The sequence below is a fragment of the Erpetoichthys calabaricus genome, chromosome 2, assembly GCF_900747795.2.
Source record: "Erpetoichthys calabaricus chromosome 2, fErpCal1.3, whole genome shotgun sequence".
In the NCBI taxonomy this organism is placed as follows: Eukaryota; Metazoa; Chordata; class Cladistia; order Polypteriformes; family Polypteridae; genus Erpetoichthys; species Erpetoichthys calabaricus.
The window spans coordinates 174,839,879-174,864,803 of record NC_041395.2 but is presented as its reverse complement, the minus strand read 5'-3'; the positions used below and the strand labels follow the sequence as shown (position 1 = coordinate 174,864,803).

The 24,925-nt window shown below is 38.2% G+C and overlaps 1 protein-coding gene across 3 annotated transcripts in view; it reads right to left on the bottom strand.

The window, feature by feature from the left end:
- Positions 1-24,925, bottom strand: part of LOC114645187 (glypican-5-like) — a 331,905-nt gene that overhangs the window by 98,952 nt on the left and 208,028 nt on the right. For all 3 annotated transcript variants that reach the window (XM_051923637.1, XM_051923639.1, XM_051923638.1), the window contains one exon: positions 12,417-12,537. In XM_051923637.1, the coding sequence (XP_051779597.1) occupies positions 12,417-12,537 (121 nt within the window). The remainder of the gene's footprint in view (positions 1-12,416; positions 12,538-24,925) is intronic.

Sequence of the window (24,925 nt, the reverse complement as noted above, 5' to 3'; positions counted from 1 at the left end):
TGCTTGCTTCACTCGCCAACTGAGGCCTGCACTACGCACCAGCCACTTCACGTCTCTGCCACTCTCGTGTATGTGGATTTCACTTTCACCAAACAACAAATCTTTTAATTCTCGTGGATATGCCTCTTCATTGGGAAGAAACACTACTTTTCCCAGATGGCAACATGAATTAGACGATCTACAAGTCTCCGACATAAAGTTTAAATCCAAACAATATATTCAATCTCTTTTCACTGTTCCGTTCACCAAGTAATAATTTCCTTTTGTTTACACTAATGCGATCTTTACTATCATTTTTTTTGAGACTTTCGAATTTTAGTACTTTCATTATCTCTAACCTGCTCTGCATGTCTATCGCACCAACGTTTTTGAATTCTGTACAATGTTCTACTTTGTCTTCTACTGTTTGTCTTTTATTTCCACCACCGGGCGTGGTTAAATCTCTTGGCACAAAGTCTAATCTTGTGGGATGTGAAAGTATCTCACTGAAAAAGTCACATCTTGTCCCAGGCTAAAAAGTCTCGTCTCGTCCCAGGATTTTTTTTATTTTAAATAGGGAGATGTTCAAAATATGTAAAAAGAAAAATCATTCACATATAGTTAAAACTGCTTCATTCAGTTCTGAGTCTCTGAGGCCAGGGAATCAGGCAGAAGGTAACAATGAAAGCTGGGAAGAGGGACACTCTATTACAGGGCTGCTGAATAACCTCACCAGTATGTGCAGTATGTGCCTGAGATGACAGAGTAAAGCCCTAGTACCCAGTGCAATAACTCACAAGTACACAAGGAGACCATATACTGTAAATGCCATATTTTCAATGATTGGACCAGGATTCAAAACCAGAGCTCTAGAGACTTGAGGCAGCAGCATTAACCACTGCACAGCCATGTTGCTAATAATTAATATAGGACTAAGGTTTCATTTCAGTCAGTGTTGTGTTCATAGTTTCCAAAACAGCCTCCAGCACTATCTGAACACTCCCAGGAAATGGAGGATATGGATGAGTGGATAGATGGCATTAATTACTATGTCATGAGATATGTTGAAGACAGTATATATTTTCCTAAAGCATGTTGTTTTTAAAATATATTTATGAGTTCTGTTTTTTCGTACCATTCACATCTCTTCATGAACTTCCTGAATCTCATATTTTTCACTTTCTTCAGCAGGGAATTGGGCAACCCTGTTAAAAGGGGGTCTTCCATCTCAACACAGAGATATTATAAAGATCTGAATGGAACTCGGCTGCTCTGTTTCCACTGCATCCATGGAAATACTTCCAATGGCAACTTCAAGCACAGCCCACAGTGAACAACAAACTGCTATTTTTGTGAAGCTGAGCTGTAAAGTGAAGTGAAGCACCAACCTTGAAAGCTACTGGTAGTGGCTCATCAATTCTGCATTTTTATATGGGCGTGTGATTAATGAGCTTATTAGGATGGTAAACAACTTGCTTCCATGCATATTAGCATACATTTCAGATGGGCACTCAATCTGCTCTTCTTCCTTTACCACAGAATAAAGTCTCCCTCTGTGCTCCTTCTACTCCAGAAATCAAAAAATAAGTGTAATAGTTTTGAAAAAAAAAAAAAAGATTCAAAATTTACCCCAGTGGTGAGCTCTATCCTGCCTTGTACCCAGTGCTGATGAAATATTTAACACGTAAATAGATCATTTTAATATTATATGCCAGCAGCCTTACTTCTTATTTTCTGGTGACATTTTAAGCATTATGTTATGCACAAACATCTGAGGTTTGCCTTCCAGGCTCATCGGTGGTAAGCACTACCACTCCTGGACCCAACAGAAAAAGCATAGCAGTGATAGAGATAAGTCAAGTGTTTCTTGGGGTTCAATAAAATTTTTTCTTTCTGTCTGTCCGTCCGTCCGTCCGTCCGTCCGTCCGTCCGTCCGTCCGTCCGTCCGTCCGTCTGTCTATCTATCTATCTATCTATCTATCTATCTATCTATCTATCTATCTATCTATCTATCTATCCCCAAACGAACATCCCTGTGTGATAATGAAAGTCTACCTTCTGCCTACTTACCCTTATAACTGTAAGTCAAAAAAAAAAATATATATATACAGTATATGTACATATACATAAATTGCATAGTTTACTCACTCATCAACAAAAACACTATTTCCTGTTTAGGTAGAAAGGTGAAATTTGACAGTAGGTATCAACTAAGAAATGTCTTTTTGATATATCAATATGTAGAGGTAAAAAACCCCTCACATTAGAAATATTATATACCCCAAAATGCCTTGATGGATCTGACTGAAATTTGAAATTGTAGAAAAATTAGTAAGTAGCTAACATGCATTTTTTTATTTGTTGGTATTTATTGTTATTAATGCTCTAGTGAGTGAGACATTCTAAAGCACCGTATCCCCCAATTTACCACAGCACTGACCGTAATTGCATGGAGAAATGGGTGTGCTGGTTTATGCAAATGAAGTCTGCCTGTAGAAATGGAGTGAAAGGAGCAAAGTTTGTCTAAGCTCGAAGAAGACGCATTTAGCAAGTGCTTTCCCGACTCTGTGGCTGTGAGTTTAGTCAATTTCATGCAACTGATGCAATAAGAAAGATATCTAATATATATTAACACCACCACCTTTGTTGTATGAGCAGCTTTATGCAAATATCAAAGTTGGGACTACAATTCCCATCAGCCAGTGATCTTCAGCATTCACAAAGTTTAAATAATGGCATTGACAAATGCAGAATGTCATAAAAGGTAACAACTGTTGAATTTTTCTTCCTCAATCACTTTACAATTACAATTTCTTTGTCGCTGAATTACAGAGTTTATCTTAGAGCAGTATTTCTCAACCTTTGTGGCCTTGGGACCCAATTTTACCTTTTTAAGTTTATTGACAGCCCAGACACAGCATTTGAAGAATGGGTGGGGTTCGTGTGTCCAACCCCCCAATACATACAGAGCAGTACTTTTGATACATTCGATTATTCAATGGCACAGTAACTGAAGCTCATTGACTTAAAAAATGTCCTTGGCAAAGCCGGGTAACACAGTTAGTGTATTTATAAAAATTAACACAGAAAGTTAATTTAAGTATCATTTTTCAGCATAGTCTTTTACTTAATTAGCACACTTAGTCTAACAACCACATGCCTGTTTGTGAGAACCATGTCATGGGTACATTTAATATTATCATGGGCTTGCGATCTGATGATTCTTCATCATTGAGAGCCATGCAGCCATTCTAGAAACCTTCCATCGATTTTCACACACTTGTGGAAATCTTTTGAGTTATCCTTGTATGGGTTATATATCCGACTAAAGTATGCAGAGTGGTGTACTGGTGCAGTTATCAGCCTGTTGTATCACAGCTCCAAACAACTGTTTTGGAATCCTGGAATACTGCTGTCTGTGGAGTTTGCATGGTCTCCATGTGACTGTGGCCAAGTTCTCCACAGGGTGTTCCTCCAGGTTCTTCAAAATACCACACACATTCCAATAACATGAATGCTTTCTCTTTAATTTAGCCTTGCTAGAGTCAGTGGGGGTGTGTGAAATAATTATTAACTGGATAACAGTGTGCATTGGAATGATCTCCTGCCTAGTGTTGTTTTCTGCCTTTTCCCCAATGCTGCCATGATGGGCTCTGACCCTTTGTAACCCTAAACCAATTTTACAAATGGATAAATAGATCTAAAATAGCTAATCCAGAGCATTCCCCTAAATGCATATTTCAGTCCAATATCATGGGGTGCCAAGGAAAGAACAATTTTTGTGTGGGACAGTTCTGTCAAGAGCATTCATGTGCACACAACATTATTCACTACTGCAGGTTAAATTTAGAAATTACTATTCTGGCAAAGCAATGCATCTTGGAATTGAAAGTGAAAAGCAGATCAACCAGTGGAAATACCCACCTAGATATAAAGAAAACTCCACACAATCAGTGGTTTTCCATTGAACCAAACCCAGGAAAGTATCTGTAGCACTAATAATACCTGAGCCAGTATGCCGCCACCAGCTTTGAATATTTTATCAGAAATCTGCTTTACATAAATATGTTACACCATAATCACATATACAGTATCATAAAAAAACACAAAGTAACCCAGGTTAAGCGAGACCAAACATTTACAGGGCATAACAGACTCAATATAAAAGAGAGAAGGCAACCCTGATATGCCTCAATAAGCACACAGCACCCCTGTCAATTGACTGCCATCTAATTGTTGTTTCCAAGCAACCCAAACAGAGAAATGGGGCAAAGGGCAGAGTGTGCATGGGAGATGTGATCAGATTCTGAGTATAGAGTATTAATGGCAGGGCATGATATACTTTATTGGCTTTTTTATTACATTAAAATGTATATTTCAGGAAAACATAAATTCCTCCTAAATACATCATGTCAGGCCTAATGGGAATCTCAGACTTTCCACAAAATAAGTGTTGTGGTGTGAGTGCACGTGATCCATGATGGATGAGTGCCCTCTGCCTTGTGTCCATTACTGTAAGCACAGGTTGCCAAAGTCTTACCAAATTATTAAAATGAATATGAGAGATGTTTATGAGAATGCATTACAGAATTTAGTTTTCATGACTAAATTCCGCAGACATACTCAAAGGGTTGATTGTGCCAGAGCTGTGTGTTTTTATTACCCACTGATGTGGCTTGTCTTTTGAGCCATTGCATCATTAGGTTCTGACATTCCATGACTCATTCCCTTTATATGACCAGGTAGTGACTGACATCACATCATTTTCCCTTGAAAAACATAAAATTAATAAAATCCCTGTGGCACAGAGATCTCTCGGGTTGAGTCTGTCAACATAACATCATTCCATCATTCTAGAAGTGTAAATTAAAGCTCCTGACAAGAAGTTACTTGCTGCATATCTCAAGGTTTCCCAACAACAAGTGGAATGTGCAATCTGTTTGCCTAGGTTTTTGATTCCTTAAAGGTGGCCTGAGTGAGTAAAGGCATCAGGCTATCATTAGAAAATGCATTATCACAAATGACACATTTCACTGAAGTAATGCTCATAACAAGAGTAAACAAGAGTCCTGGGCACACCCAAAATTTAACAGTATAAACAATATTAAAGTTCATTTATAAACAGGCAGATGTATTATTATCATCAGAAACCTCAGTTAAAAATGCATTACACATGTAGTGAGTAATCTTTAAATAAACCTTGACAGAGTATTAATTAACTTGATTATGTTCAGTATTGAACTACCCAACCCAGCCCATTACATTCTTCTTCAAAGCCCAAATGGACAAGATATATGGATAGTTATAGATGTTCTTTTCATTACTAGGGGGCTCTGCCCCCTGCTCGCTTCGCTCGCCAACCCCTGGTGTTGGGAATGACAAAGAGCGTGATGTATGAATGAGATATAGAATAGTGTGACGGTGTAGATGATGCAAATAGAAAGCAAACAATAAAGTGTGTGGCACAGTGTAAAGGTTTATTTGAAAATTTCTTTGTACACGCCGTTTAAGTGTAAAAGGTAATTCCAGCTCAGAACTTGTAAGGTCATTTAAGATGGTTATTGTTGTGATCAGAGTCAAGTTTGTTAGAGCTTAGAAAGAGTTGTGTCTTTCCAGGAAGTAATGGAATGACTTGGGTATTTATGTTTTCCACATTAATATTTTTTGGACATAATATAGTGCGTTGTGTTAAAAGGGGCATTTGGTCTAATGAGATTGCTGTTCCAAATCTCTCTGTAACTAAGTCGTCGCAGATAAAGGCTTGAGGAATTGTAATAATATGTGGGTGAAGTCCATCTGTATTGGTGAGTGTACCATCTCTCAGTTGTAATAAGCAATTGTTATGATCTGTTTCTGGACATCGTATCTTTTTTACTAACTGTATCTTTTGAAAGCAATGCCAATTGTCTGCGTATTTTAAGGTGCACTGAACAATAGCTGAGTGCATGGCATCTGGAAGAATAGCTAATCACTGTCTAAAATCTCCTCCTCATAAAAGTACCTTTCCTCCAAATTGAATATTATTATTCATAAACGTTTGTTCATGCCATTGAACATTCATCAATAAACAACATTTTTTCAAGACGGATGTCACGTGCAGTGCCACCGTTAATGTTCATAGTGGATTCCGATTTGTAGGATCTAATGTAGTTGATAAAGATTTCACTTTCAGGTACATCGTCAGTTATAAGCTTCTGTAGATATTCAGTATATGAATGTAAAGGAGGCAGTCTAATTTGACCCTTTTGACAACAACGTGTAAATGTATAACTTGTATTGCCAGTTGTTTCTTCAGGGAAGTGAACTGAATGACAATGATTGCAAATGACATTCATTAATCCGAATGAATTTTCCTGGTGTATGTTTAGCTTGTGCCGTTTGAGAGGCGCGTTGTTGCATGTGTATTATTTGGGACGTGTTGTTTTGGAGCTGTAATCGATTTGTCTGTGCTGTGTGAGAAGCCCGTTGTAGCCTTCGCTGCCATTAACGTATGTCTGAGACGGGAGGTGTTTCATTTTGAATCCGTGCCTGTTGCGATGCAGCACTTTGATTGATAGTTTGCGTCATGTGGATCTAGGATGTAGATTTGTGCATATTAAATGAACTATTGTAGGATCTAATGCAGTTCATAAAGTTTTTACTTTTAGGTACATCGTTAGTTAGAAGCTTTAGTTGAGCTTTGCGTATTTGGAGTCGAGTCATTTTTTCTTTTAGAAATATGGATAAGTAATAAGGAGAATTGCACTCACTGTTAATATGGAGCCTTTTCTGCGGTTGAATGGTTAATAGTGCCTTATTGTAATGAGATCCACCTATGCTGCATAGCCGTCTATTTTGTTGTCTCTTTCGTGTTCGTGTGTTTGTTCCTGTTATCCTTTCCTTTTCGTTTTGTACCCGTGACCGTGTATTCATGACTTGTTTCTTTCTCAGCATGCGAAATATGGATAAGTAATATGGAGGATCGCAGTCACTGTTAATGTTTCCTTTTCTGCAGTTGAACGGTTAATAGTGCTTTATTGTAAGGAGATCCACCAATGCTGACACCTATGCTGTCTAGTGTGAAGGTGTTGATGTTCACTTTAGAATACAGTGATCCCTCGCTATATCGCGCTTCGCCTTTCGCGGCTTCACTCCATCGCGGATTTTATATGTAAGCATATTTAAATATATATCGCGGATTTTTCGCTGCTTCGCGGGTTTCTGTGGACAATAGGTCTTTTAATTTCTGGTACATGCTTCCTCAGTTGGTTTGCCCAGTTGATTTCATACAAGGGACGCTATTGGCAGATGGCTGAAAAGCTATCCAGCTAACTTTCTCTCTCTCTCTCTCTCTCTCTCTTGCGCTGACGTAGGGGGGTGTGAGCAGGGGGGCTGTGTGCAGCTGCTTCCTGAAGGACAGGCTGCACGGAGCTTCGCATACTTAAAAGCTCAAAGGGCACGTATTGATTTTTTTTATCTGTCTCTCGCTATCTCTCTCTCTCTCTCTCTCTCTCTCTTCCTGCTCCTGACAGAGGGGGTGTGAGCTGCCGCCTTCAACAGCTTTGTACCGGCGGTGCTTCGCATACTTAAAAGCCGTATTGATTTTTTTTTTGACTGCTTGCTTTGCACTCCTTTGAAAAGGAAGATATGTTTGCATTCTTTTAATTGTGAGACAGAACTGTCATCTCTGTCTTGTCATGGAGCACAGTTTAAACTTTTGAAAAAGAGACAAATGTTTGTTTGCAGTGTTTGAATAACGTTCCTGTCTCTCTACAACCTCCTGTGTTTCTGCGCAAATCTGTGACCCAAGCATGACATTCTAAAAATAACCATATAAACGTATGGTTTCTACTTCGCGGATTTTCCTACTTCGCGGGTGGCTCTGGAACGCAACCCCCGCGATGGAGGAGGGATTACTGTATGTGGCTTTGGGTGTCACTTCTTATGGATGTGTGTGGGGGGGGGGTTTGAGGATTGTTGTCGCGCGAGCGTCTTCTTTCTTTTTGTGTTCCTGTGTCTTGTTGAATCCCCCTGTTTGTGTGTGTCCCGTCCCTTGCTTGTAGGGTCTGTGGGGTGGTTTTGTGTTCTTTTTTTTGTGTTCCATGGGCTTGTTGAATCCCCCTCTTGGTGTGTGTCCCGTCCGGTGCCTGTAGGGGGGGGGGGTGCCTTGCTGTTGTGCGCGAGCCTCTATTTTTTTATTTTTGGGTCTAGTCTCGTGTGCAATGTGTTTCGTGCTTTGCCTGCGTTTCCTCATTTCTCCATTTTTCCTGTGCTCACTCCTTTTTTCTGTGGTCTTGTCCGCCTCTCGCGGCCCCTCATCCGCCTCTCTCGCCCTCTTTTGTCCGCCATTCTCGGCTCCTCAGCCGACTCTTGCGGACTGTTTTTAGCGCCTGCGCATTACGTCTTTTTGCAGCTACGGCCCATTGCCGGATGTGCCTGCGTCCATCATCCGGTTTAGCATTCTCGGTTAGTAATATGGATAACATGTTTAAACCAATTTAGAGTCAATTTAACCTACACAACTCTGCGATGTGGGAGGAGATCTGAAAATCAAAGGAAAAAAGATATGCAGACATGGGGAGAATGTGCAGACTCTACACAGGAAACAACCAAAAAATTATGTGAATTTCCCACTGGGATTAATAAAGTATCTATCTATCTATCTATCTATCTATCTATCTATCTATCTATCTATCTATCTATCTATCTATCTATCTATCTATCTATCTAAAAACAGTCTTTTTAGATTACTTTAATTACTAGTGAAACACATTGACCTCCAGTCCTCAAATGAAAAGGAATTGAAAGGTCTGAAGTCCACCCATATAATGATAAAATAGATTATGAATTATGAACATGTTGTAAGGTTTCTAAACTCTTTTGGGGCTTCCCCCAATGGGACGACACACCGAAGAGCATCTCGAAGTGCGATCGCAGTGTCTGTGGAAGACAGCATAATGGTCACCGGAGTGGGGCTCCCCCCAACTGGACAACACACCAAAGAGTGTCCGAAGGGCGATAGCCATGTCTGTGGAAGACAGCATATCGGTCACCGGGGCAACCACAGGCTCCCAGCACTATAGCAGCTCATTGCAAAAACAAAATTTAAAAGACTGCTGTCACGTTATGAGCACCTGCCATCGATGGGTGATGCAAGGAACATTGTAAATGTGGGGAACAGTATTACATGGCCATTAACCTGGTCACGGCCCTGCCTGATTGCTGTGTCTATGTATAGAAGATCCCACTACAATAAATGTTTCAAGTTGAATGAAGCTGGTTTTGCTAAAGTACTGAGACTCAGCCTTGTGTTTTGGGGTGCAAGACAGGGACTCACACGTCATAATGTAAAGACCATGTCTTGGGGATTCAGCAATAAAGGCTCTCACGGGGTGTTGATAATGCGTATCTATTGCTGAAAAACATTGCTGGAACTATAAATAAGGGGGGACATTCTCTGTGATAGCTGTCGATTAAGAGGACTCCAGGCATCTTCACCAAGTGGGATCAATGAAGGATACACAACTGGATTGACACGATAGCTCAAAATCGATAGGCATCAGGGTTTGTCTTGTTTGGAGTAAATAACTAAATCTGTTTGTGGTGGTGTCTGCCCATTGTTTGTAGTGAACACAGCAGCAATATCATTTGATGTGGGATCATTAGAACATTGTCAGTGCTATGTAAAATCGGTTAGGAAATACATTTTTACGTTTTGAACTTGTCTGCCATCTGTCTGTTTTGTTTGTTTTCTGTGATGTTCAGTTTTGTCAGTGTCAACGAAATTTTGTAGTTTTCAAAGCAAATGAGGAGAAATGTCTTCATTTTCAAAACTTTAAACTGTTTGTGTAAGCATTTCTTAAGGATCTACAATGTAAACATTGGTGCAGGCTGGAGATTGGCTTTTGAAGGACTGTAGTCTGTTCAGTTTGTAGTGTAGTGTGAGTTCATTTTTTTTTTTTTTTTTATACTTTTCTGACACACAGCCATGGACATTTAAACGGAGCTTGGAAAGAAATCTTACTTTTCACTTTTTGATTAGGGATATATAAAGTAACTAAGAAACTGGAGAACCTAGGAAAAATCTGGGACTGAATAAAGACTGCACGAACCCACCCATGTTATATAATTCTTTGTATTGCTTATATCTGCTATTGGTTGTTATTCAAATAAAAACTTAAATTCAATGTCTTTGTCCGATGATTGATTACTAGCATAGCCAAGAGTTGATTGATCATTCTTTGTCTAGATGTGGTCCCTCAAGTTAACAAATAACACTTTGTGTAACTCTCTGTTTGAGGTAAATTTGGTTGAAGTAAAGGAATAAAAATGACAGTCTCAGTCAGTAAGGAGCCTGCTGATAGAGGTCCCTAGGGTTGATTACGCAGGGTGCAATAAGAACAATGAGACAAGTAAGAGAATACAGATTACAGTTACATAGCTGGCTTTGACATTTCTTCCTATTCCCAGTTACGAAAAGAATCAACAAAGTTAAATTGGTAACTTTCAAGTTAGTTTTACATCACAGGTGATCTAATAACATCATAAAACACTTCAAAGAGTAAGAGGCAAAGTTACCAGTAAGGAAGAAACAGAAGTGTGACTTGGGAGGAAACGTGCAACGTTCTCCCAGAACACTGGACTGTTTCTTTAGAGAGTGTATGTTGTCAAGGAGGACTGGCAGAAGATTGCCATCTTAATGCCAACGTGTGGCTGTACAGAAAAACTGGCCAGATACACTGGGGAAAATCAAGGTCAACTCCGAGGCAGAGACAACAAACCTATGGGGGTCAATGCATAATTTCAGAGAGGCAGTAGGGTATACCTATAAGAAAAATTGCAGCAGAGAGGCTAAATTTGAAATCCAAATTTGTAATGACAACCAAAGGCTGAGAGAAGCAGTGGAAACTTGGGTTATTAGAGGGACTTTTATGCTATTTCCTTCAGCAAAAGTACTGCCATCCCTGAGTCATGAAGTTAATTTGGGGATTTGGCTAGAAATGATCCGTAGAGGGGATTTAAAATTGTACATTGAAGTTAGAGTCTGGAGAAGAGTTTTGGGATAATGCTCATTCTCAAAAAACTCAAGATAGTATGTGAAAAACAAAGAGAAAGAGAGAGAGATAGAGATGGGAGGTGAAGAATGGAGTGCTTGATTACTTTTTGAGGTACTTTTGAGGTGGACCAGTAGAGTACTATGCAAAATGGCAGCAGCATTTTATCCTGTTTTCTCTTTAGTTTATCCCTATACACGTCTTTTTTTTGCAATAAAGATATCATTTGAGCATACTTTTGGCCAGGTCCTCCAGTTACAATACATTATTTGCTTTAACTGGATGGGAAGTGTTATGTTTTGTGAAATTCATCAGTAGATGGCACTGTAGCTATTACTATATAAGAAGCTGGTGAAATCTGAAGTGGTTTTAGCCTGACTGCCTGGTTAGTGCACAGCAAAGCTGCCTCTAGGAAAGTTGTACAGTATAATGTATCTGTGAAGTCACATGTTCAATATTGCATGCAGCTGAGACACCTGTATTATAACACTAATGTTCATAACAGAAATGTCCAGAAAATAGCTGTCAGACATATTCTAGTACTGTAGGGACTGACCTATACTGTACAGGGTGTCACACACGTGCACAAGGGGGCAGCTAAAGGGCTTGAATGAGAGTAGTTCCACACCAGACCAGGGGGTCGTGGAGTGCACTAACTCTTTATCTCACTTCTCTGCAGACCAGTTATGGGAAATTCTGCCTGGTTCTGATGATGTCACTTCCGGTTCCGGCCCCATTGATGACGTCATTTCCTCTGTTGGCCTTTAAAGCTGCCATCTTTTGGTAACAAAGTCAGTTCTGTTCTGGACTCTGATCTCTACATATCTGTACAGCAATTATTCCTATTTTTGCAGCCAGGAAACAATATACGGGTGGCTGCCCCAAACCTTCTTTATGTCTCCAGTCCATTCTTGTGACAAGAAACATCTTCATTTAAATCAACAGCGAATAAGAGGAGGCATGATGGAAGTATTCAAAATTATGAAAGAAACCAAACCTGGTGCTCCTTTAAAATATATTCTTAACCAGAAAATAAGACTGGGTCACTGGAGGATAGCTACGGTTTAATTTCCTGCAAATGTTAGAAATGAGCAGCAAGTGGCTCAGCTGGTAATATTGCCACCTCATTTTGTAAAGCCCTGGGGGTATATAAAGACAGTTGCTGTATTCAGGCCTCCATTGCTTCCTTGTAAGTAGTCTTGAAACTTTAGTTATTAGTCAATCTTTATAGGAGTAACTATAGAAATACTTTATTTGTATCAAGTCCCACCTCTTATCATTTTTTTTTGGTATTTTTCTTAATGCTTACATTTTTTTCATTTTATTTATCAATGCGAAAACCAAGTACAGTTGTAGGGTAAAGCCAAAGGCATGCTGATAAGGCCATTCAGGTCTCAGCCTCACCTGATTGAAGTGTTGCAGCTTCTCCTTGACCTTGTTCAGCAGATGATCCTGTACCTTAACTTTAGTCTCATGGTTTGGCTTTTGTGTGTCAAATCCAATGTCAACTGTTCTGTCTGTGTAACTTCAAGAAAACAGAATAAAAAATAAAGGTAAACTAGGAAACAGTAGCTTTAAACATAAGATGATCAGCATCCTGTATGTTGCAATAGCATTGTAATTTATTATACCCTGAAGGCAAAATCTGAGCAAAACGACAAAGAGCATTTGCATAACAGTGTACAGAAGTCTTCTCCCCCTCCTGAAAGAAGCACATGTTACAAACTCATAATAAAACCAAACCATCTGGGAATTTTTGTCACACACTGTATCCACAAGGAATACTCTGTAAATTGAAAAAAAGAAGGTAACATTTGAGATTTTTCCAACCCTTTCTTAGCCCAATGCTGTCAGGCCATACCCAAAACCCTACAAGCTAAACAGGTTAAGTAAACCAATGATAAAAAAAATTGTGGGGAAACTCATATATGCACGAGTGTGTGCAAATAATGGTTAAAATGTAAGTTTATTAAAAAAAAATATATACAATGTCAAGCATGCAAGCTTCGGGAACATCTTCAAGGCTCTAAAAAGGTAAGCAATACTGAGCAGAGAGGGGCCGCTATCAGTAATTCATCCTCATTTTCCACCCTTTAAATCAGATTATTGTTTTGCACTCTTTACAGAAATCATTTCTTAAAGTTAACCATGTAGTACAAAAAATTATTAAACAGTTTCAATAATACACAAGGAACTGATGCTAATGTGGAAGGCTGACATAAATTTTCTGAACAGTCAAAAATGGCTGCCCACAAGTACAGTACAGTATTTGAAGGAGAATATTACATATTTTCTATAATAATTCCAAAAACAATAAATTATTACTCACATTTTACAGTTTTAAACTTCCTCAAGGCCACTTGCAAAAGTGAGATAACTGATTTACTGTGGAATTCACATTTTTATGCTCTACAAAAGGATTCTTCTTTTATGCAAGTATGGTTATATTGTTGCACGCTTGGTCATGCCCCAAAATAAGTTTTTACCCCGACCCATTGTTAAGTCCACTTTCAGTGCAAAGCCCCAAAGGTCATGCAAAGAGACAATTTCTCCTCGGGGGATTAATACCGTGTTCCAGAAATAGAACTTGGAAATGGAAGTCCAAAGTCCAAGTAGTAACAAACACTGATAAAACGTTTCAAATGAGGACACTGTCATAATACCCAGACCATACAAATGTACACAAATCAGATAACAAGAGGCCTAAGCAATCTCTGATGAATGTTTAAAAGCAGGACAGAGCATAAGTACTTGTATGTGAAGAGCCAATGACTGAAGGAGCAGTGAATATCAAGAATCAGTTTAATGACATCTGCTGGAACTACTGAAGGCATGCTAACAGCCTCCTTCTACTAAAAACAATGCCAAAAAGCCAGAACTTACAAAAACACATGTGTTTACTAATCTCAAAATAAACAGATTAATAAAAAGGAGATAAAAAGCACAGAATGTACTGGAAAACAAAAAACCCACAGAGACTTCACAGTGGGCGGCACGGTGGCGCAGTGGGTAGCGCTGCTGCCTCGCAGTTGGGAGACCTGGGGACCTGGGTTCGATTCCCGGGTCCTCCCTGCGTGGAGTTTGCATGTTCTCCCCGTGTCTGCGTGGGTTTCCTCCGGGCGCTCCGGTTTCCTCCCACAATCCAAAGACATGCAGGTTAGGTGGATTGGCGATTCTAAATTGGCCCTAGTGTGTGCTTGGTGTGTTTGTGTGTGTCCTGCGGTGGGTTGGCACCCTGCCCGGGATTGGTTCCCTGCCTTGTGCCCTGTGTTGGCTGGGATTGGCTCCAGCAGACCCCCGTGACCCTGTTTGGATTCAGCGGGTTGGAAAATGGATGGATGGATGGATGGACTTCACAGTGATCAGGCCACTGTTTACCTGGTGAGGTGGCTCACCCAAATGCCCGCTTCAAACTACCATTCTACCTGCGCCAAACACTCCTTTCACATCGCTACCTCTCTCTTTCTATTATTATTTCTTCCTAGACCCCAGCCTCTCTTCCTCCCATCAGTTGACTGCTTGCCCACAGCTCACCTTCAGACTATAAACTCAGCTAGCCCTTAGCAATAAGTAGGTTATACATTTTTCCTAAAGTCATTTCCACCTAATCCCAGAATCACTTGCAGGATCAAGGGTGATCTCACAGAGTCCCAAGGCCACACACCACAGTTTCCTCTGGCAGCCCCCAAGGGCATGGCTTCCCAAATCCTTCTGTAAACTATAAAGGGCTGGGCCACACAGTCAACCTCCAGGTTACCTAGAATTTACAAAGGATGGCATGATGCAGTGGTGGTGTCAACACTGGTGTTTCTACTCTCACGTCACTCACTATTAAAATAAGGTCCAGCATGCCAGCCAATGGCTAAGTCACCTGCCCAATACTGTCCCGATGAAGGATAAAATGCTTTTGTTCAGGTCTTCAGCTTCTCTTTTACTTATTCTGGTTCCCGGCTTGATGTACTTCCAGAGAATGCAGCAGACATGCAAAGCATATGGTCTCTTGGCAGCATCCTTCTTGCACACAGGCATTATGACTTATGTTAGCAGTGCCAACCAATAGGTTTCTCTGTCTGCCAAGGAACTTTTGACTCTCATGCTTATCCTCAGTTGCCCTTTTCCTCTGTTCATATCTTTCCTCACCAGGCCACACTTCACACTGCATTAACAAAATGGTTTGTGAGGTCTTACAAATAAGTGCAGTTTTAATGCAAATGAAAATACTAGGGGCGACCAGAGAGAAACGTACATGTGAGATATTTCATTAAAAGAATTTAGATAAGCTTGTCTAAGGCTGGAATAAAATGTGTAAACAACTTTATAAACTTCCCATAAATATTGGGTAAATGTCCCTCAGTAATTATTGAAAAATGGAAAAAGGTGTTATCAGTCAATTCATTGATCCAATCATCCCTTCATCCATTCATAATCTGAACTGATTTATTGCCAGAACGTTTGCCTAAAGTGTTAGGCATGAAGCAGAAGATAAATGTGAGTGAGGTATCACTCCATCATTGGGTATAAACAGGTATTCGTGATGGCCATTAGCCATGTTAAAATAGTTTTCTACAAATCTTTCTGTATATAGATTAAATTATATGCACTCTAAAAGTCTAACTGTGTGAATATTGTGGATTATCAAACTTGATCAAGATAGAGATTAATGAGAGCAAGAAGGTGTCCGTTTTAAATATTTCATTTCAATTTAAAGCTTTGTGGTCTTTACAGGAACAACAGTGTCATTTTTCACTTATATCAATGCTTAGAAACTGCTGACATACTGTATATAAATAAAATATACAAAAAAAAAGAAAAAGTAACAACTAAAGACATTCAGGAAAAAATAAGAATGTGTGTTTTCAGAAAATTTAAAAAATTTGAAGTCAGTGGCCGATGAATGCATAATGAAAGATTGCTCCAAAATTGTTATAGTGATGCTACAGACTATTAAATAGAGAAAATAAAATATTCAGGCAACATTATGTGATAGGTGTTTTGGTTAGTAGAGCAGAAGCATCTTGAGTTTGAATGCAATGGCCGGGCAATTCCTTAGTGGAGTTTGCACATTCTGTCTATGCTTTGCTTTTTGTTGTATGTTCCCCAAAAGCGCATGGGTTGGGTTAATTGGCCATTTCTAAATTGGCCCTGTGTGATTGGTCCTGTGATGGACTGATGTCATGTCCAGGGATTGCTCCTGTCTTGTGTCTGCTTGAATAAGCTACAGCTGCCCCAAGATTCTGTCCTGGTCGAGAAAATGGATGGATGCTGATGTGAAAGGCTTCATCCCCTCAACAATCCTAAACTGGACTCAGCAGATTACAAAATGTTATGCTGCGTTATTATCCATCTATAAGTCTTCTTAACCTGTTTATCTACAGCAGGGCCATGAGCCCACTGGAGCCAATCCTAACAATCATCGGACACAAGGCAGGAACAATCAGGGCGCCAGCCTATCACAGTATTACATTATTATGAAATACTGTACAGTATATAAAGATTACTGACCTTTAAAAGCATTGAATGTATGATGTGGGTTTGGAGAGGGTTGGATGTTTTTTAAAAACTAAACAAATCAGTTCCAAAAAGCACATTGGCTATAATATTTTGCTTAAACTTTTGTCTGGCTGTAGTCTTTTTGATAATCCAGTAAAAGTGAGTTACATCAATGGACTAGAAAAAATATTGTGAAACAGCTTCTTGGAATCCTGCAAAGCTGGATAAAGTCTAACTCATGTTTTATTATTAAGATGATCAAAAAAGGCTGTTTTGAGTTTCGAGTTGACAATAACGATCACTCTACAAAATCTTGTAGAGCAAGATTAACTAGTTTGCTCAAATGTTTTTCTTTAAGTCTGACTCTATAATTCCTTAATCAAAAGTAAGTCTTGGATTTTTACTGAATGTTTTATTAGTCTAAATAACTGTGAAATTCAAATTATAGGTGGAGTAACATCTTTTGGCACTAAAGACACAGTATAGCGCTTTACAATCTGCATACTTCTTTTTTGCAAATAAAATAATTTAGTTAAGGAATTTAAAAATCAAATAACCTTAGAGGAAGTATGTAACCAAAGTCATACTGCTTAACACACGGTCACAAACAGTATACAAAAAGAATTGTGCCTTCCAGTTAGATGTCCATCACTTACTGACCCATTGAACCATGAATCAGCTAAACATTTGCTGCAAGAAATAAGAAGTCTTCTAAAAGATTGATCAGTCTGCTATGGTTTACAGTATAGTATAGTACAGTACAGTATAGTAATTTATAGAAATGAAAATGTGCAGCATTAATGCTAAGATTATTCTCTATCTTCTCCAAAGATATCTCAGTCCAGTCATGTGAAGGCAATTTATTTTTGCACAGCAAACTCACATTTGCTGCAACAAGTTCATAGGTAAAGTTCAGTTACAATCTCTACAAATTACAAAATGCAAACAAATAAAAATACAGATTAGTTTTGGCAAACTGTAAACAAAGCAATTTAATTTACACAAAAAGCATCTAAACAGTATGTGTCCAGTCCACTGATGTTTTAGCTGAGTCATTGCCAGTTGACAACAGAGGAGAGAAAATCTCTAGTCAGTCTGTGTGCTATTCTAAATCCTAAACTCAAACCTCTATTTTCAAAATAAATGTTTCTTCAATATTATTTATGAAAGATATAGAAAATTGGATGCCGGTCTTTTAAAAAATCATAAAGGAGCTTGATTCTGAAAAGGGCTTATTCAATGCCTTACATCAACCCCTTTTTGCTGTTGAAATTTTAAGTTAATTTTTATTTCTTGGAATCCATAAGGATGGTATAAAAAAAGTGCTAAAGTAGGCAGCACTAAAGGTAGCACTAAATTATTTAACTTGATTAACATTTGACTGAGCCAATCAGCTAATAGTGGCCAACACCATTTAATGCTTTCTGCTGTTATTTATTTCCTGATCTTAAAGGCCTTGTAGTTTTTTTGATTGTTTGGAAACCTTAGTATTAGTAATAATAGTATCATCAAGTGTACAGAGCACAGTGAAAATCTTTCTTGCATGTCTGCCTAACATGCAACATGCATTTTTTTAATGGTCTTTTTATGTACTGTTTTTCCTCCCAGTGTACAGTACTGGCCCTGTGTGAGTGCTGGCATGTGTATGCCTGAACCCTGTGATGCACTGGCACCTGGCACACTTTCCTGGGTTGGTTCCTGTCTGGCACGCAATGTTGTTCACTCTGAAACAGCCACTACAATCCTGGGCTTAGGAAAGAGGGTTTTAATAATTGAGGGATAGATGGATAGATAGATAGATAGATAGATAGATAGATAGATAGATAGATAGATAGATAGATAGATAGATAGATAGATAGATAGATAGATAGATATTTAAAACTAATCTGAACAAAAAGTGAATTTGCAACTACACATACATATGGATGGATGGATGGACGGACGGACGGACGGACGGACGGACGGACGGACGGACAGACAGACAGACAGACAGACAGACAGACAGACAGATAGATAGATAGATAGATATTTAAAATTAATCTGAACAAAAAGTGAATTTGCAACTACACATAAATAAAAATGATCTAAAACACAAGTGTAATGTTGATTCATCAGGTATGCTGATTTGTGTTTTCCACTGTATTAAGGGAAGTTCTGTTCTGCATTTGGATAGATCCTCACTGGTGCTGGAAACTGGTGATGTCCTGGATGTTACTCAAACATGCAAGTAAGAATTTCACTGTACTCTGTACATTTGACAGTACTACAACTGCTGTTACACTACTATTTACTTATATTCTTTCAGAAATATAACTGTTTTTCCAATTGAATACTTATACATTTCTGTGCATATCTTAAGAGACACGGTGGTGAATTATTAAGATTTTTTTTTTTTTTGTAACTTAAGTTTTTGTCCATTTACTTTCAGCTTTGACAGTCTGTTGGCTGCTTCCTTAAACAGTACCCACTAAATCTCAGAGACATCTGCAGCAGTGAAAAGAATATATTAAAATAGACCAAAGAAAGAAAAAGACATTGGACAGTGGATTTCTGGGTGATTTTAAACCTTTGACCCATTTGACCTTTTCTTTTTACTTGCCAGTTGCAAATATGGCTTTTTTTTTTAAAAACTCTGCCTCTAAGGCCAGCATCCTGGATTTGTTTTTTCACTATTGCGGGAGACACTGGCATTTGCTGTGTATTTAAAGAAGGAGGCAACTGTGGACCTGTATTGGACCAGTAAGGCGTCTGTTTCTCAAAGTACACACTGTGATATCCTTATCCACGTATTCAGTTGTGTATCTTCCGCTTCTTTTTCTATTCTGATTAGATCCAGTTTGTAGTAGACAGAAATTAACACTTTTGTGTGAAATATTCAGTTTCTTGAAAATCTGTCATATGGAATAAGTTTTATTTAGCACAATCACAACAGACTGACATGTTTCTTGAGAAAATTGTTTCATTTTGGCCATTTTTGAACCCAGAATTGTACTTTAGAAATGCCAGTACTTTGCAGACCAAACAAAGACAAATTACTTGCTTTATTGATTAACAGATATCAATTGTGCTAATGCAATTACAAAGTTTTCTTTAATGACCAATTAGCATTTAAACATGACAAATGGTGCAGTGGTGGCCCTGAGGTAAAGGATCTGTGCTGGTAGCAGGAAAATTGCCAGTTTAGGTCCTGTTACTGCCAGAAGGGATCCTACTCTGTTGGGCTCTTGAGCAAAGCTCTTAACCTGAAAATATCTCCTGGGCCTCTAAACCCTGTGCTCTGACTCCCACAACAGTCACGCAAAAAAAAACAATTTCCCCTCAAGGATTAATATTGTATATCAAATCAAAATAAATAAGTAAACTAAGGGTGAGATATAAGAGTTCAGTATTAGTTGCACTAGAATAATGGCTGCTGAAATTGGGAATTGGTGGTCATATGTGAATAATAAATTAATAATCAGTCATTTCAAGCAGTAATAGCCATTAGAGCCATTTGTAATGTCTTAACTATATTTTTAAAAACAATTTAATGGTACCTTTGCTCAAAAGGTATTAATTTCTATCAAAAACATTAAAATGTCTGGTTGATTCCAGAATTTTGAATGTTGTGTAGAAATATGACTCCTTAGCTAAGTATCTCTGTATTACAGTCTGCATTAGATAAAGTCATAGGACTTTTTAATCAGTCCATTACATTTATGAATCAACAATGAAAAAGTCACCACCACCGCCCCACACAAAGATTTCCAATGAGTTCGCACTCTGATAGGGCTTACAATGGAAATTTTGAAAACACATGTCATTGAGTGTCATCAAGTTCATTATACTTCTAATTGCACTGTACACAAAAAGAAGGAGTATTGCACAAAATAAAGTAACTGCCCACAGTGACTGTGAATGTTCAAAAAAGAATGTAAAGTTTCAAGTACAGGCTTGACATCTGCATAATGACATGGCTGACAGCATTCAGTAGGCATGGTGTCATTATGGCATTGTTGATACTGAAAACAGATTTTCCACAGCAAAATTTCACTGTCGGTTTGAGGATCACTAAAAAAATAAACATGTAATAATATTCTGGTTCTTGTATGATGCTTATTTATTGTGAAGATCTTTAACCAGTTCATTAATAACACCAATACAACTGGAAATATTTGTCTTCATGACATTATAAGTTGACAATCAGGAACTGTACAAAAGGGGAATTTGTTTTAACTAACCACTTTTCTTTCCTTATGGAGGAAGATTAAAATAAAATGAATCTGTTTCAAAATAAGAACTTGGTGTTAAAATTCAAGTAGCCACATTAGGAGGAGCCTTATTCTAATTTGAGGGACAAATAATGCTGTTTTTTCACTCACTGCTGTATGAGTTTGCATTTTGGTGAGGTTCTTGTACAGCGATGGTATTAGATTAGATTGAATAAACTTCATTAATCCCATGGGGAGAGTCAGATGCATATAGAGGTAGAAACATAAAAAACAAGGATACAGACTCACAAGACAAAATCAATTAATTGATTGATCGATAAGTAATAAAATAAATAAATAAAAATAAATGTATGGAAAGAATCAATTGTCTTTTGTGCTTTTTTCTGTTTGAAGACACATCTTCATATTTTAGAGACATTTTTTCAAGTAAATTGCTTAACTTATTAGCTGATGTTAGGATTGCTGTTGCACATCACCTCTGTTTTTACACTTTTCTCTGTACTTGTTATTATTCCATGCTCCCTAACTGTCACCTTTTATTTTTTATTTTTAATTCAGTGTATGTTATGCGTGTTTTTTTTTTCAGTTCTGGATCATTGATTTGAAGTCTATTTTTAATTATAACTAATTTAGACAACGTTGAATATTTTTTAATTTCTGTCCTTATTCTTTACACAGTGCTTCAAGTGGCATCACATAACCAGTTTGGTTGCATTTCTAATGTCACTGGAAGTGACATTAATATGGCAGCATTTAACTGTTTTTGCTATCCCTTGATGAATACTCTTTCAATTCTTTGAAAAAACCTTGTAGCGATGTTAGCTTCTTATTCAAGCAGGTCTTAGCATTAGGTTTCTTGACTTTGTCTTTCGATTCAGGTTTTACGTTTTGGTTTTGACAACACAATCTTTATTTTTCACAGTAACAACCCTCTTCCTGACCTCAACTACAATTTTTAGCTCACATTTTTATCTCTGGGTCCTTCTTGCTCATAAAAACCTGAAAAGTCAAAACATCTTGTAACAACCTTCAGTTGTTTTCTGTGTCTTCAGGGGCAAGACCCTATTATGGCTTAAGAACTCTCAGGAACTGCAATTATTAGGTTTGCAACTACCCATGATTTCGATAGGACACCTACATATCCCTTGAAAATGGCTTGCTTAGACAGCTGTGTTTTTGGGCACCTTTTTGATCTTTATTATATTTCGTCAAAAGATTTAACTTGACCTGCAGTGGGTTGGCACCCTGCCCGGGATTGGTTCCCTGCCTTGTGCCCTGTGTTGGCTGGGATTGGCTCCAGCAGACCCCCGTGACCCTGTGTTCGGATTCAGCGGGTTGGAAAATGGATGGATGGCTGGATTTAACTTGACCATTTGAGATTTTGTTTAGGATCTTTTTGGTTTGTCATGGATTTAACTTGACTGTTGGATTTTGCTCTTGGATTGCCCTTTTCAGTTTTGGTAACTATTATTTGTTCTTTCCATCTTTGAATATTTTACTATCTTGTCTTTTTATCTTTTTCTTAGTTTGTTGTTTGATGGGTATTTCTCTAAGTTATTGTTAGTTTAATTCTTTATATTTTGGAACTTTAATTATTGTATTTTGGATTTCTGTTTTTAATTTATTATTTTACAAGTTTATTAACTTATATTGTGAGTTCTAGAAGGTTTCTGCATTGTTGACCTTCCCATTGAGTGTAAATTACAATAAAAAAACCGCTCAAAAGCAGTAACTCTGATGGATGACAAGACGTAAAGCATAGACCTCGGCCAGCCCTTCAGTGCACTTCCAATTTTTTTATTTTATTGAAAAGACATAACACAAAACTCACTAATGACATTTCCATCCCCCTCTTCCCTTGTGGTTCACCACATAATATGCCAGAGCACAGTGTGAGACAGAAAACAGTAGTTAGAACATTGTGGTGATTCAACATATCTCATTCCCTAAATTTTCCCTAGCCCTGTGCATTACTATGTCACTGGTCACAAGTTAGCAGTGTTTCCAGCTAACATACAAAGTTCATGTCAACTCATGTATAGCCCACCTCTTATAAACAGAGCAAGCTTACCATGGCAAGTATCCAGGTAATCAGTAAAATCTCTTCCCCTGACAGCAAACAACACAATTTGTTTAGTGGATAAAGACGAATAAACATCTCTATGCCTTGGTGACCTGCAAGAAGTCATCCAGGTTTGAAAAGCACCTAATTTACCATTAGCCTGTCATACTCAAAAGTGTCCTTTCTTTAGCATTGTATGTGTCGGCATAGACTATACGAGCTCTTGCTAAATGATCTGAAATGACTGAAGAACAGGCTTTCCACCTTGTGCCATCTACTCATGTTTTGATTTCCTCCCTCATTACTGTCTGAATTTAGAGATTAGTTTCAGTTTCCTCAATTTTATTCACCTAACCTTAAATGAAGATGTATCACTTTAATTTGAATAAGAGGAAACCCAACATTAACAAAGTTATAGGAAGCCATTTGTGTAGGATTGACTTACAGCATGTTTCTGTGAGTGTTTATCAATTAATTTCTTTTGTTCAAGGAAGGAACAAAAATAATTTTTGAGACAGAGTTGCATCAACAGACATTATTCACCAATCGGTGATTTGCAGGAAATATAGGGCTAAAAAGTAACAGTTTTCCTGCCGTGTAGGCTTCTTCTTTTTTTCAGGTATGATAAATGGCGGAAGCATTCCGGAGAAAATCTCAAATCTATGAAATTAAATTCTTCTTCTTTTTTCTATCTGAATTATCGTAACTAAAGCACATCATTTCCCTCTCTATTGATGACCTGATAACCCTTCTGCTCCTCCTCCATGATCAGATGTTTTTCATCAGTTTGAGTCTGTGTCTCTCTGTCTGCATCAAGTTAAACTCACAACTTGTCCTATAGATATAGTTCCCTCTTTTCTTCTTAAAGATGGTTTTGAAGTGCTTTTGGGCCTAGCAGTTTGGACATTAAAAATGGTTGTCTTGGGACTTGTTCAGTCCCAGCCTATGCTGTGGTGCAGCTTTTACTTAAAAAAAAAGAAAAAAGAAACCTGGGGATGTAATGGGAAAATACAGGAGAGTATACAGAGGAAACCACCGTGCCACCATGTCTCAAACAACAAAAGACACAAATTGAATGAATATCACAAACAAACTACAACAAACAGCCACAAATTAGCAATAAGTAAATAAAATATAGATCATTGTGCTCACAGAGTTCCTATCTTGATGCTCACATTGGCCATGCCACGAAGCAGTGGCGAGGGTCTGGCTTGTTCCATTGTTTGAAGCCGTGGCTCCTGACACAGGGGGAACATCTTTTTTGTTTCCCATGCATCTCTGCAGATCCTTTGCACTTTCTTCTTCCATCAAGAAGAAAAAAACACCTTGTAAATAGTAATAAATCTTTTGTTTTAATTATTTCGAAGCATGTCCTCTGTTTTCTGATGGATGAGGCTCGTTTTCAGTTGGTTGCTGGTCACATGGATAATTTGTATGCATAATTACCCATGTGGTGAAGGGCACACTGGGATCAATGTTATTTATCTGGTGGCAGTATTTGTAATACTGCAAGCTTTTTTGTTAATTTTTTAAACACATGGAAATCTGGCAGTTTTTCACAGCCTTTGTAGCATGGGACCCATTTATACCTTTTCAAGAAGACTGACAACACATACAGCAATTGAAGAGCCCTACGGGTTGAAACGACCGCAAGTGGAAGAGCCTTGTGTGGTTAGAGACCGGGAAAAATATTGCACAACACTATGAAGTGGAAGGGGGGGGTTTAGCACATTTCAGTGGCTGAAACCATTTTTTTTTTTTCCTTTTGAGCTTGTGACTCAGCTATGGCCAACTCAGTAACAATCTTACAGTAGGCATGTGTAAAAGATGTGCGCGTGGCTGCTACAGCTCTATAATGTCATACTGGATTCACAAAGCATCATAGGGCGCATGGAAAAAATGTTTGCTTTACCCAGCCACCTGGAAAATTTCCAAGAAAATATTACACGAACAAGGTCTCCGGTGAATAATATGCTGCAAAAAACACTTTGGTGAATTTTGCCGATCAACAATATCTGTCTATTAATTAATTGAATAGTGTTGGTCTCCATTTATGTTTAATCAGTTTCTGCCTTTTTCTTTGTGTGCTTTACCAATCCCGTATTTAGGAGTACTAGTTCCGTATTTACTAATTAGTATAATGTATACTT